The following is an 18,369-nucleotide window of genomic DNA, read 5'->3' as shown; positions in this document are numbered from 1 at the left end:
CCAATTTTTGGTATGTTAATTGTCAAAAAGTTGAAGCGTGCTGCACGAGCCTTTTGCAAGGACATAAAATATGATCAGAAGCATTTAATTCGGGACCTAATAGTGACGTTTAGGGAAATGGTACCAATAATGGTGCCTTACCTAGAGTGTCACATTTGGCCACATGTAGCTTTGGTGTTGGGTGGTGTCAAGACATCATTTATTCGACTAAAACACATTGTTTAGGCGAGAAGGTTTATAGAAATCCTGTTCTTCTTCTTCATCTATCTCTTTGCTGTACTACTACTTTGTTTTTGTCTGTTTTTTCTTTTTGCTTGAGTTTTCTTGATTTTGGGTTGCTTCTTTTCGTGTCTTTCTTTGAGTTTATTTTTTAGGTTAAGAATATTCATTTTCTTGGTTTTTATTTTTTTTGTCTATCTTTATTGCAATGTCTTTTATTGAAACTCAGCAGAGTTCATCGGAGGATTCTGATTCTTCGGTGACTAAAAAATGTAGGGGGTGAAGCAAGGTATTCCAAAGGTGTTGATGGTGGTAAAGAAGAGGATCCTCATTGAACAACGTGGGAAGTTACTTTTAGTGGGCATTTCTAGTGCACCACCATATCAGATGAATCTATGACTTTGTTGCAAGCTCGAGGGCTCCGCCATCGCCATGTATGAGATTTCTCAAGTGGAGGGGAAATATAACCTTTACAAGACTTACAAGAATCCTCCATGCTTTTTGGTTTCTTTATAAGCTTTAGAAGCCGATTTTACCCTTCCGTTGTATCATTTTGCGTGGGAGATTTTGAACTTTTATAGAATAGCTCTCCGGCAATTATTTGGAACCTCTTGGTGGTTGTTACATCCACTATGTGGGTGAAAAAAATATTTTATATACTTTTTAAAAAGAAATTAATGATGATCAATTGTGGAGTGGTAAAAAAAATTGTGCTTAAATGTATTAAACACATGTTCAATCCATAAATTTGTTGTTTTTAGTTGTTTTGTTTAAAAGTTATATAAAAACATGAAAAGATAAAAACACAATTTAGTCAAAAGTTTTATAATAAGCATAGTTATTGATATAGATATAGATGCAAATTAAATTACATAAATACCCTTAGTGTATTTTGTATATTATCATACAATTTTATTTTGAAAGTATTTGTCATTCAATATTTATGAGGAGGAAGAGGATAATAAAAATTAAATTGTGTAATCTAAATATCATACTGAAAACTTTAATCATTGTTAAGTCTTGTCAATCAAGTATTTATTAATATAAATATAAAAACGATGGGTTAAATAATTTAGACGTAAAATAAAAAAAATTAAAAATTTCAAAAAAATTGTAATCGATTGAGATTAACCTAATAAGTTTATTTTAAAACATATACATCAATAAAAAGCAAAATGCATATCTTGAACAATCTAATTGTTTGAATAAAATTAATTAGAATTTTAGTGTGTTTAATATGTTTTAGGGTATTTTTAGATAGGCGTTTACTTTCAGTGCAGGGCATTTGGCTTTTTTTGTCTCACGTTACAGTATTGTTATAATATCTAATCTCACCACAACCGTTATTTTTACTCTAACAATAAATAAACACACTACTTATTCAAAACAAAACTTACACATGTGAAACTTGAAGGTGCAAATGCAAAAAGTTTTAAATAGATGTTTTAATTTCAATACTAATGATGGAGATGTCCACTAATTAACGATGTAATTAACAAGACAAAGATGTCTTCAAATTAAACAATGTCATGATTGTTTATGTCACTAAAATCACCAATAGTGTACTTATAATACTTGTATGAAATTGTTTTTTTTTTCTCTTGGTGCATTGTACCCATAAATAGCATTTTCCATTTCACACTTTTAAAGTCAATGTCAACACTATGGTGATTATTTGAATTTAATTTTTATATTCACAAAAAAAAAAAAAAAAACCACAGTTAAAAAGATTAATTGGTTGTAATTCTTTTACATAGTTTCAGTTAAGTAAATTTATATTTTTTATCGATGATTAATTAAAATTTTAATAGATTAAATAAAAATATTTAAAACTAAATAATAAAATTTAAATGTTGAAATTTACCTCACCATGAGGTGTGAGGTTATGATTAATTGATATTACACGTATCTTTGTTTAAATCGAATTGGATAATTTCATTAAATTAAATTAAATTAATAGTGAAAAAAATAAATTAAATTAATCAATTAAATAAAAATTAGTGACTTATGGTAAATTTTTAAAATTGTTTTGAAGTGGTAAAAACCCAACATTTAGAATTGAGTTTTTTTTTTTTGTAATTATAATTTTTCTTGTTATTTTCAAAATAATTTTTGACTTTTAGGAGTTTTAAATTATTATTAATTTAGTTTTTTACTTTTATTAAATTGTTGGGTTAGTAGATTCAAGTTTCAACCAATTGAAGGAAGAACTAGAGGTCCAAATGGGTTCTACTTTTGATTCAATTCTTACAACATTAATTATAAAGTAAACTATATTTAATGTAACTTTAAAATAGGGTTTATTTTATTTTAATTATTCTATTTTTTTCTATTTAATTACTCCAAATAAATAAATGTTCAAATTTATCATTCCGTTAATTTTTTGTTTTCTTTACATAAATTGCTGTTATGGTACATTAGCGAATCGAATGTTTTAACTAAAGTTTTTGGACCATGTTTAGAGACCTCTACGTGATTATCTCGAAATACATTTTCATTTCCAAAGCCATCTCCTTTATGTTTTGGAGTTGAACAGAAAATTTTAATAAAAGTGTTTAGTTTAAATAAATATTTTATTTGAAATGATTAAATTAATAAAAATAAAAAAATTAAAATAAGAGAAATTTTATTTTAGAGTGAACTTCAAAATAATTATTCTTAATTATATATTATGAATTTATTAAATATTAATCTAACTTAAAAATTGTAAAACAAACCTCGAGATTCAAACCCTAAACCTATCACTCAAAAACACCGTAACTTGGACATTTTCTTCTGCGAAACTTCTTCCTTTACTCGTTATTTGACAGTGAGTCCAATTTGCTTGAAAAAAGGTTAATAATAGCCAACATGGACCTATAATTAGGTTAAAGAAAAACAAGGATGAAACTGGTCCAAATCTTAGAAATATCTCAAGTCTTTCCTACAAGTCATGTAAAGAGGAAAAGGAAAAGCAGTCAAAATAAGTGGGTGACTCAAAATTCTAAATTCTACCATGTCCATTGTTCTCAAAAGTCGAAAATCAAATCATAACAAAGGATTTTTTATTAATTAATTAAACCATCATTATTTTCATCAAAAACAACTTAAAAATAAAGTACCTTTTTGATAGATTTGGTTATTGGAACAGGTGAAAAACAGCCATGCATGAAACTAGCCCAGTCGGCATAGGTGAGAGTTCATTAATTTTATTGGAAATTACATGGAGTCGCCAACACAGAGAAAAGCATGATCATGATGATGTTCTTAATAATGTTCCACATTATTTTCTTTATGGTTTCCTTTCTGTGTTACATCATTAATCAAACGGCAAGAAAACAGACCAAAAAAGTGATCCACTTTAAAGTTTGTCGTCCATGGAGTTGCCATATATCATCATCATAAAAAGACCTAGATAATTTATGCATTAAAATCTCAAGCTGAAACCATTGTTGGATTGAATGAGAAGAATATTGATTTTGTGCGAGTTTAAATATTGTGAATGGAGAAAATAGGTGGTTTCACTTTAAATTTATTTGGATTTTAAAAATTAAGATAGATTTGGAAACATATAATTTTAAAATTTATGAAAATTTAAGTTAATATATGGCAAAATTACATTTTAACATTAAAAATGATAAAATTTTGATTTAATTATTTAAAACATAAAAGATATAAACTATTAAAATAGTAAATTTGCATTTAGCTCTAAAAACATACAATTTAATTTCATCCCTACAAAATTTTTCTACCTTCACTCTTAAAGCACATATGATTTGATTATGAGATAAAGCAACACTTAATCTTTAAACTTGATAACTTTTTTCATTTTGGTCTCTAAATTTTGTGTCAACATTAATGTTGAAATGGACATCTTTTTTAATTTAGTTCTTAAACTTGGATTCCATTAAGGTGTGATAATGTAACGTTACTTGAAAATTTTAAAAAATTATATAAAACCTAGAAAATACAAAATAAATATATTTTTAAAATAAGTGATGACGTAATAAAATTTCAAAACGTAACATCACACATTTTAACGAAATCCAAACTTAAAAAGATCAAATTAGAAAAAAACTTAATTTTGAAACTAAAATGAAGTAAATTTAAAATTAAATATCATTTTATCCCATTGATTATTCTACTATATTTATAGGACACATCCTTTTTGTTTAAGAATCAGCAGGCAAAAGCTAAAGGTGATTGTTTTTTTTCTTTCTTTTTTAAGTAGTGTGGGTAAAAGATAAAGGCATATTATTAGTAGAATTAAAGCAAGGGTACTTTAAGATAGGTTTTTCTTTTTAAATGCATGGCAGGTTCGTTGTATATTATAATTGCATGCATGATGCACTTCATTCGTTAGTTTCACGATATTGTCCTATAGCTAGAGGCTTTTTAATATGTTTTGCTTTTCAATTAAACTTTTGAGTTGGCTTTTTCAATGTATTTTGGTTTCTATCACGTTTATATTTTATGCCTTTTAATTTAATATATACTTTATCCATTATGCTTATATTGGAGATATTTGATCCACCGCAATGAATAAATTCTCAAATCAGATTGAATTGGATTAAGTCTTAGTTCGATTAGTATGTTTATTGCTGTCAATGCAGGAGGATGTGGGTTCGAGTGTTCTGAAGCGCATTATCCTCTTATTTATGGGTTGCGGAGGGGCTACGCCTAGTTCTATGCATTGTGTCCAACTCGTTCTTGACATTTTTGGGGTCCTAGGCGAAACAATAAACTGGGTCTTTTTAAACAATAATTATAAAATGTAATACAATAAAAGCTGAAAAATTTTTAGGGCCTTAAGAGATGAAGCATTTACGGTGAAAAACTGAAAACCCTAGGTATTTAATTAATTTATTTTAATCTGAATTTTTCCCACATTAAAAGCTGAAAAAATATTTTTTTGAGACCCTTCCAGCCTTGGGCCCTAGGCGACTGCACTCTCAAACAACCTCTAGGGCCGAGCCTGATTGTGTCAAAAAGAACTGTTATGATTAGAATCTATAATAAGATTGTTCAAAAAAGAAACTTATGCATGTATCAATAAGCTGAATAATGATATGGAGAATTGGATTAAATTAATCAAATTAATTAGTTAATTTTACAGTTTAATATATTGAATTTCGAAAATAAAAAAGATAAATATCAAATTTATATATGAGCTTTGGTTTAATGTGTAATTTGATACATGAATTTTTGTTTGATGCAATTATACATATGAAACTTGAATTGTGGTTCATGTGTTGTTGAGGGAAGTCGACTCCTTCGCAAGAAGTCTTTGAAATGTCATTTGTCAAGTAGTTGACGTTGCCTTCAACAATCGAAAGTATTGTCCTCTTGTTGAGGTTTTGCCCCCCAACCTTCACGAAGAGTTAAGTGTTAATATTGGGCGTGTGAATAATTATATATGGAGGTATATGGGCGCACCAAGGATCAAACCACCAACCTAGGCTTTATATAAACCTTATAAGCAAACCTAGTACCACTTAAGCTACGGACGCAGTAGAGGCTGCCCACAACATATGTAATTAAAATTTTGGTTTTGATTCAATTATACACATTTAAAGAAATGAATATATACATTTATTTTAATATTGGATTAATATTTTTAGTTGTGTGTGCATTATATCAGAGCAAAACAATGCTAATTTGATAATATTGTTACTAATTTGTGAAACTTGAATCAAATTAAAATTTCATGTATAAAATCTCAAAAATAAAAAGTTCATGTATTATATTGCAAATTAGATCAAAATTCATGTATAACTTTGATATTTATCCAAAAAATGTTGATCAAAACTGGTAAAAGATAGAGACTTGAAAACTAGAAAGATTGATTAAAAACAATTAAATAGTCACCTATCAATCTGGTCCCAACTCAATTAGAAAATTAACAAATACCCAATCATTTTTAAAAATAATAACTATACTATGAGGTTTTTTCGTCTTTTTGTATTTTGATATCGTATCTAGAATAATATATGCATGATAAGATTTGAACCCAATAAATAAAGCCTTTGATATTTTAACCTTATCATTTTAACCAAAGCCTTATTTATTTTTATATGAGTTTTATAAATTTATTTGTTACATAAATTCTTTTTGGCACACGTTGTGCCATAATTTAGTGTATTTGGTTGATTTATTAATCTATTTTTAAATATAATATTATTTTAATTTATTTTTAGATTTTTAATTATTCATAATTACCATTTTAAAATTTTTAATATAATTATACTACTCGATTCAATCCATTAAATCGATAACCAAAAATTTAATCGGTTCAATTTCAATTTGTTTTTCTATCGATGAGTAACTCCAAGTCAAAAATATATGTAGTCGGGGCGTAGCTAGGGGGGCTGGCATGGGCCCGGCCCCCCTAAAATGGAAAATTTTATTTTACGCCCTTAAATTTTTTTAAAAATTTTAAATTAGTAAAGGAAAAATTTCACTTTGGCCCCTCCTAAAATTATAAAAATTCAATTTAATCCTTTACAAATTATAAAAATATAAATTATAAAAAATTAAAATTTCATCCGACTCCCCCTAAAAAAATTTTCTGGCTTCACCCCTGTGTGTAGTGTGAACGATAAAAGCATTAGGGAAGTTACTATATTAGGAGGCAATTTGCATTTTGCTCTCTTTATTAAAAAAAATTGACAAATTAGTCATTGTACGTTAGATAAAAGAGTAAACTGGTTCTTCTATTAAAACTTTCATCTATTTCTACTGTTGAAAACTTGTCCCCGTACATTAGCATGAGGTATATTTGACACGTCACATGTAACTGTCTAGCTATAGCACTAGCTACACTAGTTTTTTATAGTAAAAATGAATGAAATTTTTAACAGAAATGACTAATATACTCTTTGTTCTAATGCAAATAGACTAATTTACTCATTTTCGATTAGATGAAAGTAAAATGCAATTTAACTCGTAGCACGGGGGCTCCATAGTACTTTTATTTAATGTAAACCAATAAGATCAAACTAATAGAGAGAACCCACTGGGCCAAAGCCACTGATTAGCACTTCTTAATTAAAAAATTGCAAAAGCCCAAATATAAACTTCAGCCCATAAAATCTGGAGAAACATTTTACGCTACCAGCGCAAAATAGCACTAAACTACTAAAACAAAGCCCAGGTTCACAGGCCCTTTTCAATAAAGGCTTTATTTGTAAATAGACCCTAAACTATACCTCAATTTGGAGATCGATCCTTAGATTTTTTTCAAGAATGATACTATATTTTCAATTTTATCTCATTTTGCCAAAAAAAAATTGTACAATATCCAATAAAAAATGCCACGTTGCATGTTCATAAAATTTTTGAGTAAACCGAAACAAAATTAATAGTTTAGGTATACTTTCTTTATCTTAAAAAAAAAAATAAAGGACCAATCTGAGTATAAAGCTATAGTTTAAGGGTCAACTGACAATAAATCCTTGCATAAACACCCCTTGATTTTTTCTCAATTTTCTTTTTCCTTCTTTCTTCTTCTTTCTATCACCGCGCTAAAAATCTCCTCTCTGTCCGTATAGTTTCCAAAATCCAACGCACTAGATTCAAGGTCAGTTATTTTATAACCTTAATTTTTTTATAATTTTAATTATTATTTTGTTGAAAGAAAAAAACAGAAGAAAATCTCTAAGTGAATCACTAATAATTTCAAATCTAATTCTCATTGTTGTTCTCTCAATTACTCAATAGAATATTGGAAATGTCATCTCAGGGAAGCTTTTTGAATTTTGTTCTCCTTGTTTTCGTTTTTTTTTTTATTTGTTTAATTTCGTTTTGTATTTGCTGAGATAACTGAGGTCAAGATAGAAAAGAACGGGAAAGTTTTTTGAATTTCATTTAATTTTCTGTGTGGAGTTGATCGTTTTTGCTTAGGTTACTATTTGTGTGCTCAGTTTATGTCTTTATTTACATTAAGATTTTTTTTTCGTGAAAATTCATCCATTTTAAGCTGGATATGAGCAATTTCTTTGTTAAATTGAGCTGTGAATGATGTTATATTATCATTAGGGTTTGATGTAGAAAATGACACCTAGATATTGAAGATCTCTTTGTTAAATGCAGGAAAGATTGGTAAGCTGGCTAGTTAAAGTAAATATATAGTTTTGGTTAAATGATAAAGACTGATAGTGAAGTACAGAGATGTACATTTGAAAAATGCACATTGTCACTTGCATGCTACTAATAGAAAGATAAGTTAGGGTATGTGATGGCCTTGTGTCGAGGCGATAGTTGATGTTTTAAGGTAGCTCTTTCAAAGTCTGCTCTGAGTAATTTGTTCTTAAGTTTATCTTTTGAACATCTGGTATTTTATATGATATCTTGATTTCTAAATTGTTTTTAACAAAGATTTTGCATTGCCATTTACCTCCACTGCCTTTTTTCGATATCTTGAAGTTTCTTATTATAATAATACTGTTTATTACATTTGTAGACATGGTAATTTTTAGTTTTTCTTTTTTTTCCTCTCGCTGTCTCTCTCCCTCCGCTTTTCCCCATATTATAGTGTTTTTCTTATTCAAATGCATAAATAAAGGAAGATGCATTGGACATATTCTGTTAGGATCTAGCTTGGAGAAATAAATGGTTCTAAATAGGGAACTCTAATCAGTAGCTTATGAAACAACAAAGTAGTAAAAGTGGCAATAGTTTGGTTTTTAATGAAGCTTAATGTCTTAGGATTTCTTACTTTATTCATTGTTATTTCCTTTTACTGTGTTTCCTTGCGAGTATTTTAGGTCTGCTTCAACATTAGATGACTGATAGTTGATATTTTACTTATTTCGGTTGGTTAATTAACGACGATCCCTATAATATTCCGTCTCTCGAGTTTTATTAGCTTAATTGGGATGTAGGATGTCTGCTGCTGGCGCATTGAATTCTACATGAAACATTCTTGAAAATTATTGCTATCACTTGCAATCTTTTTTTTTACAAATTGTGATTGGTAAGACTTGTTCTTTTTATTGTCAATTTAGGTGAAACTTATGTTACAGTTTTGGGCTTTCAATTGTATGTTTGGATCTTTGGATTCTGTCTTCTGAATAATTTTACCCTCTGCTCTGTCAAATTTTATTATCTATTTATTTGCTAAAACTAAAAATCCCCTACTTTTTTTGGTAATATGGATGCTGATATTTTTCATTGTTAGCTTTCTACCTGATATGATCAATGTTGAACATATGGGTGTTTCTCCACCAGAAACAAAGAGCGAAAAAGGAAACCATTTTGCCCCTGAAGAGACAACATCAGAGCAGGCCCATGAATTAGGTAGTGAATATTTACATACTGAACTTTCTGAAAATAAACATCCATGTGGTTATGCAAGAACTCGAAACGAATCAGCTGAAACTGCCACTGGTGTGTCTTGCTCTGACATTCACGAATCATCTTCTGGATATGTGGATAAGAATTCTCCACCTGAACATTTGGGTTTGCTTCCTAAGTATGCGAGTGAGCATAACCCTCCCGATAATAGTTTTTGTCATCAAGAAACCGTATCAGGGATGACACATGAGTATGGTTCTGGATATGTGCATGAGACATCAGAAAAGAAGCATCAGCCTGGTTCTGATATTGTTCAAAATAATCTTGAAGAAGCATGCACTTTGGTTTGTGGCCTTCCTGCTGAACATTTGCGACCATGTTCTGAAGAGTTTTCCAAGAATACTCTCACTGAAAGATTAGGGGTTTTGCCTGAAGATTCAAGCAAGTGCACCCAGATTGATCAACTTTCATGTCCCCAACTAGGTAGTGTGGAACCAACAGCTGCCTTTGGTTCTATAAATACAAGTAAGGAACTTGGTGAACCAACAGAGCAGCAACAACAGCTTGGTTCTGAAAGTTTATCAAATGGTATAGTAAAAAGTCCTACTGCTACATCTCATAATGCTTTTTATCAAGCCTTGGAATTGAATCCTGAGGTTATGAACCAGAGTAATTGTGGCCAAAGTTTGCAATCACCTTCTGAAGGTGCTAGCATTGTTTCTCAGATTGGAAAGAGTTATCTTGTTGAGCCTTTAGGATTGCCTCCAGGATTTGAATCTGGAAATTCTTGTGTTCAACAACCAAAGCTCCATTCTGAAGACATGGCTCAAAGTTCTGGTGTGGAACAGCATGAAGCAACACCTAAGAATTTTCTTGAGAATTCTGTCCAAGGCAGGGATGGAGAATCTTCAAAAACAAGGAAAAAGTATACGCCAAGACCTTTGTCAAGCAGTGACAGGGTCTTGCGTTCAAAATCGCAAGAGAAGTCTAAAGCTAGTGAGTTGAGCAATAATATCACTGATATTGGCTCTAGTGAACAGCAAAAAGGGAAGAACAGGAATAAAATGATTGAAAAAAGAGAAGTTTCTGATGAATATTCAAGAATCAGGTCACATCTTAGGTATTTAGTGAATCGAATAAACTATGAACGAAGCCTGATTGCGGCATATTCGACAGAAGGCTGGAAGGGACTAAGGTTTGTTTAATTTACTGTTTTATCTTGTTTGTTGTTGCTACAAAATTTTATTTATGAGCTGATTCTTACAGCAATGGTACAAAATGTTTCTGTCTTGATCTTAAGTCTATCATGTCATAGATTATAGAATTGCCAAAGGGAGGTCAAAGAAAAGAATACAAATTTAACCATCTAAATACTACCAAAACTTGTACTGCCTTAAGAATAGGTCGTCTAATACCAATTTCAAACTTAATGGAATGGCTATAAAAGCGTGGCATTGAATCTTCATTATCATGAACAAAATTAGTCTCTAGGATCAGGGCCTGTATACTTTTTAGCTTCTGCAAGCTTTCTTGTTATTTCTCACTAGTGCCTTCCTCATATAGTCATTTTTTCTCTCATATTGTTTTCACCATCAGTGTAATTGGTGCAGTATGTATTTCATTTTTTTGGTTGTATCTGTGCTATTATGTTTTATAGAGATGACAACTTATAAAGATCCTCAAATACTTTGCAGTTTCCCAGATAGGAAAAAGTATTTGAAAATTGTGTAATTTTAATAGTAAAATGAACTGTATACATGATTATAGTGCTAAAGATTGATCTCCCAAAAAGATATCATAAGTTTATAACCCAAATCAGGTAGTATAGATTTATAACTTCGATTGTCTTTGTGTATTAACTGTTGAGATTTGAAGGATAAATTCAGCATTTATCTTCAGAGAGTAGGTTGCTTTGGACTGAAATTGATATTGATACTCCACATCTGTCATCAACCTGATTGTCCATTTCCCTATGGATAGCTAACATCTGTTTGTTGCTTTGGACTGTTTGTGTAACCTGCAGCTTAGAAAAGTTAAAGCCAGAGAAGGAGCTTCAACGTGCTACATCTGAAATTCTTCGACGCAAATTGAAAATTAGAGACCTATTTCAACGTATCGATTCATTATGTGCTGAAGGAAGGCTACCAGAATCTTTGTTTGATTCTAAAGGAGAAATTGACAGTGAGGATGTAGGAGAATCATAGTTACAAGCATTGCTTGTATTTTTTAATTGCTATTTTCTTATTGATGATAATAATTTGTCTTGGAATTGGAAATGCTTAGACATGAAATCCATGAATTGCAGATATTCTGTGCAAAATGTGGGTCTAAGGACCTGTCTGCCAACAATGATATCATACTCTGTGATGGTGTTTGTGACCGTGGATTCCATCAATATTGCCTGCAACCCCCTTTGTTAAAAGAAGACAGTAATACTCTCCATTGCCTGATTTAGACTAATGAATTGGTAGTGGGTTTTGAAATTTTTTCTTATCATTAATGCTTTTTCTTTTTCTACCTATTCCCCTTTTGCCACAGTTCCTCCTGGTGATGAGGGTTGGTTATGCCCCGGATGCTATTGCAAACTTTTTTGTATCGAACTGGTTAATGAATCTCAAGGAACAAGTTTTTGTCTTGCTGACAGTTGGGAGGTTGATAACAGATCTTCTTTCTTTTCACTAGTTATTACTTACCCATGCACGCATGTGCACCCGCACACATATATCTATTTTAAGTCCTTACCATGTTCCTTCCTATCAACAGAAGGTCTTTCCTGAAGCAGTAGTAGCTGCAGGTGGACAAAATCAGGATCCTAACTTAGAACTACCATCAGATGATTCTGATGACAGTGATTATAATGCCGACAATTCAGAACCTGATGAGAAGGATCAAGGAGATGAGTCAAGTTCTGATCAATCTGATTTCACTTGTTCATCTGAGGAATTGGAAGTACCGCGTAATGTTGATCCATGTTTAGGGCTTCTGTCTGATGACTCAGAGGATGACGATTATGATCCTGATGGTCCAGATCATGATAATGTGGCTGAGCCCGAAAGTTCAACTTCAGATTTTACATCTGATTCTGAGGATCTTGGTGCTATGTTAAAAGTTAATAGTTCTTCCCCAAAAGATGAAGTACCTGTGTCTAACATTGGCTCCACAGATTCCAAAGGAAAAAAACCTAAACTTGGTGGAAATGAGTCCCGGAGTGATGAACCGTCATCAATAATGGATTCAGCTTCTGGACAAGATGGTACTGCTGTTTCTAAGAAACGAAGCAGCGAAAAGTTGGACTACAAAAAGTTATATGATGTGAGTGTCATTTCAAAATAAAGTATTATCTTAGACATGGTTACCTCTCCCGGCATATTTTTCAATTCTCGGTTTTTCAATTTCACCATTTAGAGAACTTGCCAAGATCCAATGCTATAGTAGTTCATGTAACTTTTTTGACAGTTGAGTCATTTAAAAATGTTTTGGTCATTCCTTCTTGGTTTGCTCATCTTCTTTTGGGTATTCACAGGAGACATATGTCAATTTTCCTTCTAGTTCAAGTGATGATGAAGATTGGAGTGATACCATTGCACCAAGAAAAAGGAAGAGATGTGCCGCAGGAGCCTCTTCAGCACCAGAAAATGGAAATGCTTCTTCAAGTAGGAGTGTGTCAATATCCGAAGGTTCAAAGCTGAATCCAGAGCATAAACTAAGGAGAAACATGCGCCATAACTCAAATTTTAAGGATACAAATTTATCCCCTGCTGAATTAAAGGGTGGCACTTCTGGATCGGGTTCAAGTGATAAAAAAGCAGGTTCATCAACACATAGAAGACTCGGAGAAACTGAAAAGCAGGTATATAGGGTGTCTTATACGACTGATAAATGACTCTGAACGAAAACCAAACATTTGTATAATCAAAGCTTTTTTGCTTGTGAAAAAGTAGTGATCAACTTGATTAATACTTCGTATCTTTGTCTTCTAAAAATATAGTGATTTAATTTGGGTGGATATTTTGGTGTGCAGAGGCTTTGTGAATCGTTCAGGGAAAATCAGTATCCTGATCGAGCCACGAAAGAGAGATTAGGTAAAGAGCTCGATATGACTTTCCGGCAGGTATTACCTTTCTCTACTTGCAATGCAACTAAATGCCATATTTTCTGAACTATCTCATTTTCTTTTCTTGAGAATCTTAATGTTGTTGGTTTAATTTCGGGGTTCTTATTCGTGAAGGTCAGCAAATGGTTTGAAAATGCTCGTTGGAGCTTCAATCATCCAACATCTAATCAGGAAACCGCAGCTAAAAGAGTTGCAGAAAATGCCATAGCCTCTGCTTTTCCGAAGAAAAACTGAATGATCGGCATCGTAGAGAGGGAGAAAGAGAGAAATCAAAATTGGTGAAATGGAGAGGTATTGAGACAGTTGATTTATATAGCTTTAAATTTAATGAACATTATAGGATAGGAATAGAAGGAACTCTGTTGCTCGAGGAAAATTTGCAGTGAAATGTTGTGACCCTTATCCAAATAGATATTTAAATGCTTTATTTTTTAAATCTCTGTTTTAATTAATTTTTATATAGGTTTCTTTTTCAGGATTTTTTTAAAGAATGAATGAATGTAAATAAGGGTGATCGAGTGAAAATTTTGCTAATTCAGTTGAATTTTATTTTACCATTTTAACTTGGTTTGAGTTAAATTAAAAATTAAACATGTTAGATTAAAATATTATTACAATATAACTAATTTCATGTTAAATGACATAAATTTAAAAAAATTTAAAGCAAAATAATAATAAAAATACTTTGGCATGATAAACTTGAATCACTAATTAACCTATTTAGCTTCTAAAATTATTATTTTAGAAATTTTAGAAAATTTCAACTTTCTTTATATTCTTTAGTTTTTCTTTAAAATTATAATTTTTAAAAATATAAATTTTAGAACTTTTATTAATATTTAGAATCTTGAAAATTATTTTGAATTTTTGAAAATTATTTTAACATTTTTGTAATTTTGTTGAGAGATCAATTTGTCCATTTTAAAATTAACAAAGACTAAAAAAATACTTACACCAATATCTTATTTGAGTTATTTAAAATTCATCTCGACTCGAATTTAAAACTTGAATAACTCAAAATTTGAATAAAAGTTTAAATAAAAAAATCAAGTTCATCAATTTGATAAAGATTATGCATATCAAATTAAACTTTTTTCTTACTCCTGGATTAGGTAAAGTCCTGAAGAATAGACCACAACTTGGAACTTAGATTCAAATTAATGGTTCTTCAATTGCAATGCAAACGCGTCGGTCAAATAGGTCATGCCGCAAGAACAGCCTTTGCTCATTTGAGCCACCCATGTGATGAGAGAAGTATCAAAACCGAAAAGGCATAATTCACTATGTGCATATGAAACGTAAAAACCATAAGCACAATAATTATAAAACAAAATATTATGTTAAAGCTATCAATAACATGTAGTCAAGCATCACAAACCAAAGGAATTGATGATCAATTGGAGTAAAAATCTAAATGTGCTTAACAAGGCGATCATATAAGAGAATTACAGGTTTCTTCCTTCCAGTATCGTAAATAGAAAACATGTCTTTTTTTATTGAGATTTTTCTAATCAGACGACTTAAGCCTCTGGTTCCCCACAGTAACAAACTAATCTTCGACATCCAATTGCACTCTGCTGTGCTCATCCATGGCCTTTCAAGTACCTGCAATGAAAATTCGTGAAGTTATCTGCACAAGGTTTTCGATCACTTTGGATAGAGCTGTTAGCCACAGCTTGCTTCATTGAATTTATTTCATGTGAACAAATGTTATTCGACCAAAAATCATAATTCAAGATTGAATTTTACTTGCATGCAAGAAACAGAAAGCACAAATCTTAGAAACTCAAGTCTGAGAAAAATACCCACAAACAAAGGAACAAAACTATAGGAAGGTTCCCGATAGTTGCAATAAGCTAGCAAAGTGCTTTAAGTGATCACCTTAAGCAAAATCACAAGCAAAACAGTCACATTGTTGTTCTAACTAACGAGTTTCAGGGGGTAGTGCATTCAATGAGTATGAATTCTTAATGAACTGGATATCTAATATTTGAGGTCAGAGAACAAGGGCACTAAATACCATTGACGGTATGCAACATTGACAAGATGTTCCGTTGACAACATTCCAACCATTTCCAGCATTTGACAGTATGCAATGCAAAAATGACATTCGGTTTAACTACAAGGTACTACACCACCAGTATGAATTTCTACAGCATATGAATGATCAAATATTTGAACAGCTAAAGTGAAACAAGGAACGGTTCCAATTCTTCATTTGTTTCAAAGAATCTGTGTTTTGACACTTTATGAGAATTCATCCTCTAAATTTAAGAAAAAATTTAGCATAGCTGCGTTAGTATCTGATACCAAGCGCTTGAGTCTAACATGGGTAAAGACTTACTCTTTTATTGTAGTTTAACACAAAGAAAAAAGTTTGGTGCAATAATAAAAAGATTACATATATATAAATATATCTAGTAATGATAAGCAAGAAAACATGACTTAAATCTGAGTACAGTAGCATCGCCAAGAAGAATTAAAAGGGAAATGACCATATCTAGATCACTACTCGTGTTGAGGATCCTAGTTATTAAATGGCATTTTATAATGATTTATTTAACAAGGAAATGCTAGGTCTTTAGACCCATTTCTTTTCTCATATAGCCTATAACAACAGCAGCATAGAATGACCAACATATTAGAGCTAGTTATTAAGAGCCAAAAAGAGAAAAAAGAGAGAGGTTAAAACATGTCAAGCATAGGAGCAGTTAAATCCATGTGCCTTAGCTTATATCCAAGGGTTTATTTTCTATTTACTCTATATGAATTATTGATTAAGCACATTTGTCTATAATTTCATAATAAAAGGTAAAATAAAAATAAGAAAAATATAAACCTACAATGTGGTCCAATTCTCTCTCCTTTAGCTGATTGAAAGTCCACGTGCATCACCCATCTTTTCCATTCCTCCCTATAAATCTCAATCCCATTTCCTTCTCATTAACTGAATTTAAAGAACTCAACTAACAAATGCACCTAATCTATGCTTGTTTAGGTAAATTTAACACAAAAGATATAAAGCAACTATAAAGAAAAGCAAGTGTTTTTCTTTTGTCCTAACAATGGCATTCATTATAAAGCAATTATCAAAAAAAGGAAAAAAATTGAAGTTATTCAAGTTTCAAGAGATGTGAATAACAAACTTCCTTTTCCTTTTCATGTACCCTAGAAATAGCAAGACTCACAAAGAGACTACTAGCGATCCTGACAAGTACGGCAGAAGGTACCGTGAGACAGCTCGCAACAAGCCCGCACGTTAACAGTCAGGTGTGACGTGAGACAAGCCGTAGGAACCATGCTATGCAGAGGCAAGAATGATTGGACACATCCCAATTCTCCCAAATTTCTGAAACAAACATAAGGCTAGCCAAAATCAATTTTGACATCCAAGCTTCCTTTTCTCAATGGGAAAATGTCAGCAAACTATGAAACTTTTTTTCATACAAAATAGTCTCTTGTATGATTCTCACTAATCCATACCGCCTTAGAAATTTAAGAACCTATTTAATCTTGGGAAAATTTAAGGCAAAAGGCAAGAATATTTTAGCTTCCCTTGAAAACAGAGAAAATAGTAACTCTACTTTAATCTAGTTTTCAGATTTAAAAATGAAAGTCCAATTGTTGACATCGTTAAAATGATTCCATTAAGTTTAGGTTACAAAGGTTTTTTTTTTTTGGTTATATGAATACCAAGCAAGTATTTTTTTTTTTAATTTCAAAATGTCACACAATGGAATTTAACAGAAGCATTTTAACTGTTTTGACAACTGGACTTCAATTTTGAAATCTGAAAAGTAGAGATACTAAATTCCAAATGTACAAAAAGTAAAGGGACTTGGAGCATATTTTAACCTAATTGAATATAACAAGAATAAAGTCATCAGTAAAATTACTCTGCCAAATCCCAAATAATGAAGATTGTAAATAATTTCAAAAACACATCATGAATTGGATATCGCAGTCTATAAATCTCCACTAACAGACATTTCTAATAATTTATAGTAATAAAAAAAGATGAAAAGAAAACAATGTTGACTGGAAAATAAGCAATTTTGCGTTTCTTATCTTTCGTTTCATCCACTAAGGAGTCAAAAGAGGTGTTTAAAACAATGACCTGGAAGGAGCATAAGAGAGGCGGCGGGACTGGAGGCGAGGAGCAGAGGAAACCGAGGGACGTAGCCGGGGTAGCGGTGGAGGGGAGCGGAGTGAAGGAGCCCTCGCGGCAGAGATGACAGAGCGAGACAAGGATCCTGCACTTCGCCAAGCCATTTTCACAGTGAAGATTGAAGCGTTTCGGTAAGAGAGAAGCTGAATACAGTAGTGATTTGCGTAAAGGTTTTGGTTAGGGTTTAAGGGGTGTGCCTGTATCCATGATTCGGGTCGGATCCTTTTCGGATGGGTCATGTATGTAGTCTTTTAAGCCCGGCCCATTCAGAAATATGTGTTATAGAGTTTAACTAAATTTATGGTCCGTTTATTTACATGTAAAAAACTTTATAGAAAATATTTTTTGCATTTTTCTGTATTTGTTTCATAGAAAATAGTTTGTTTAATAGAAAATGAGTTACAAGTCAAGATAAAATAATAAGCCTTTTTCCAGTAAAATTTTCGGAAAAGAGCTCGTCTATAAATAATTTTATTTTTTTATAAAAATTAACTTAAATCATGCTTAATATTATTATATTAATAATAAATTTTATTTTATTTTTAAAAATATGTAAAATATTATATTTTTCAATATTATTAAACATACATATTTT

At 31.2% G+C, this 18,369-nt stretch overlaps 2 protein-coding genes across 7 annotated transcripts; one reads left to right on the top strand and one right to left on the bottom strand.

Moving 5' to 3' along the window:
* The first annotated feature begins 7,627 nt into the window (after window positions 1-7,627).
* LOC108483951 (homeobox protein HAT3.1-like) lies at window positions 7,628-14,140 on the top strand. 2 transcript variants are annotated; one of them, XM_017787513.2, is made up of 9 exons: window positions 7,628-7,777; window positions 9,377-10,687; window positions 11,516-11,681; window positions 11,798-11,921; window positions 12,031-12,143; window positions 12,256-12,804; window positions 13,016-13,342; window positions 13,514-13,603; window positions 13,721-14,140. In XM_017787513.2, the coding sequence occupies exons 2-9, from the start codon at window positions 9,390-9,392 to the stop codon at window positions 13,838-13,840; spliced, it is 2,787 nt and encodes a 928-aa protein (XP_017643002.1). In that variant the 5' UTR covers window positions 7,628-7,777; window positions 9,377-9,389; the 3' UTR covers window positions 13,841-14,140. The 2 variants fall into 2 exon arrangements, with proteins under 2 accessions (XP_017643002.1, XP_052881365.1); XM_053025405.1 differs by having other exon boundaries at window positions 7,696-7,777; window positions 9,427-10,687.
* A 786-nt stretch (window positions 14,141-14,926) lies between these two features.
* Window positions 14,927-17,980, bottom strand: LOC108484523 (uncharacterized). 5 transcript variants are annotated; one of them, XR_001871263.2, is made up of 4 exons: window positions 17,724-17,980; window positions 16,795-16,955; window positions 16,450-16,520; window positions 14,927-15,211 (listed from the first exon to the last, which is right to left on the bottom strand). XR_001871263.2 is itself a non-coding variant. In XM_017788341.2 (4 exons), the coding sequence occupies exons 1-3, from the start codon at window positions 17,876-17,878 to the stop codon at window positions 16,498-16,500; spliced, it is 297 nt and encodes a 98-aa protein (XP_017643830.1). In that variant the 5' UTR covers window positions 17,879-17,972; the 3' UTR covers window positions 14,927-15,211; window positions 16,450-16,497. The 5 variants fall into 5 exon arrangements, 3 of the variants coding, with proteins under 3 accessions (XP_017643830.1, XP_017643829.1, XP_017643831.1); XR_001871264.2 differs by having other exon boundaries at window positions 16,446-16,520; window positions 16,837-16,955; window positions 17,724-17,974; XM_017788341.2 differs by having other exon boundaries at window positions 16,837-16,955; window positions 17,724-17,972.
* Between the last annotated feature and the right edge of the window lie 389 nt (window positions 17,981-18,369).

This window comes from Gossypium arboreum, chromosome 3, assembly GCF_025698485.1.
Source record: "Gossypium arboreum isolate Shixiya-1 chromosome 3, ASM2569848v2, whole genome shotgun sequence".
Lineage (NCBI taxonomy): Eukaryota > Viridiplantae > Streptophyta > Magnoliopsida > Malvales > Malvaceae > Gossypium > Gossypium arboreum.
The sequence above is the reverse complement of the archived record's forward strand: the minus strand, read 5'-3'. Positions and strand labels throughout refer to the sequence as shown.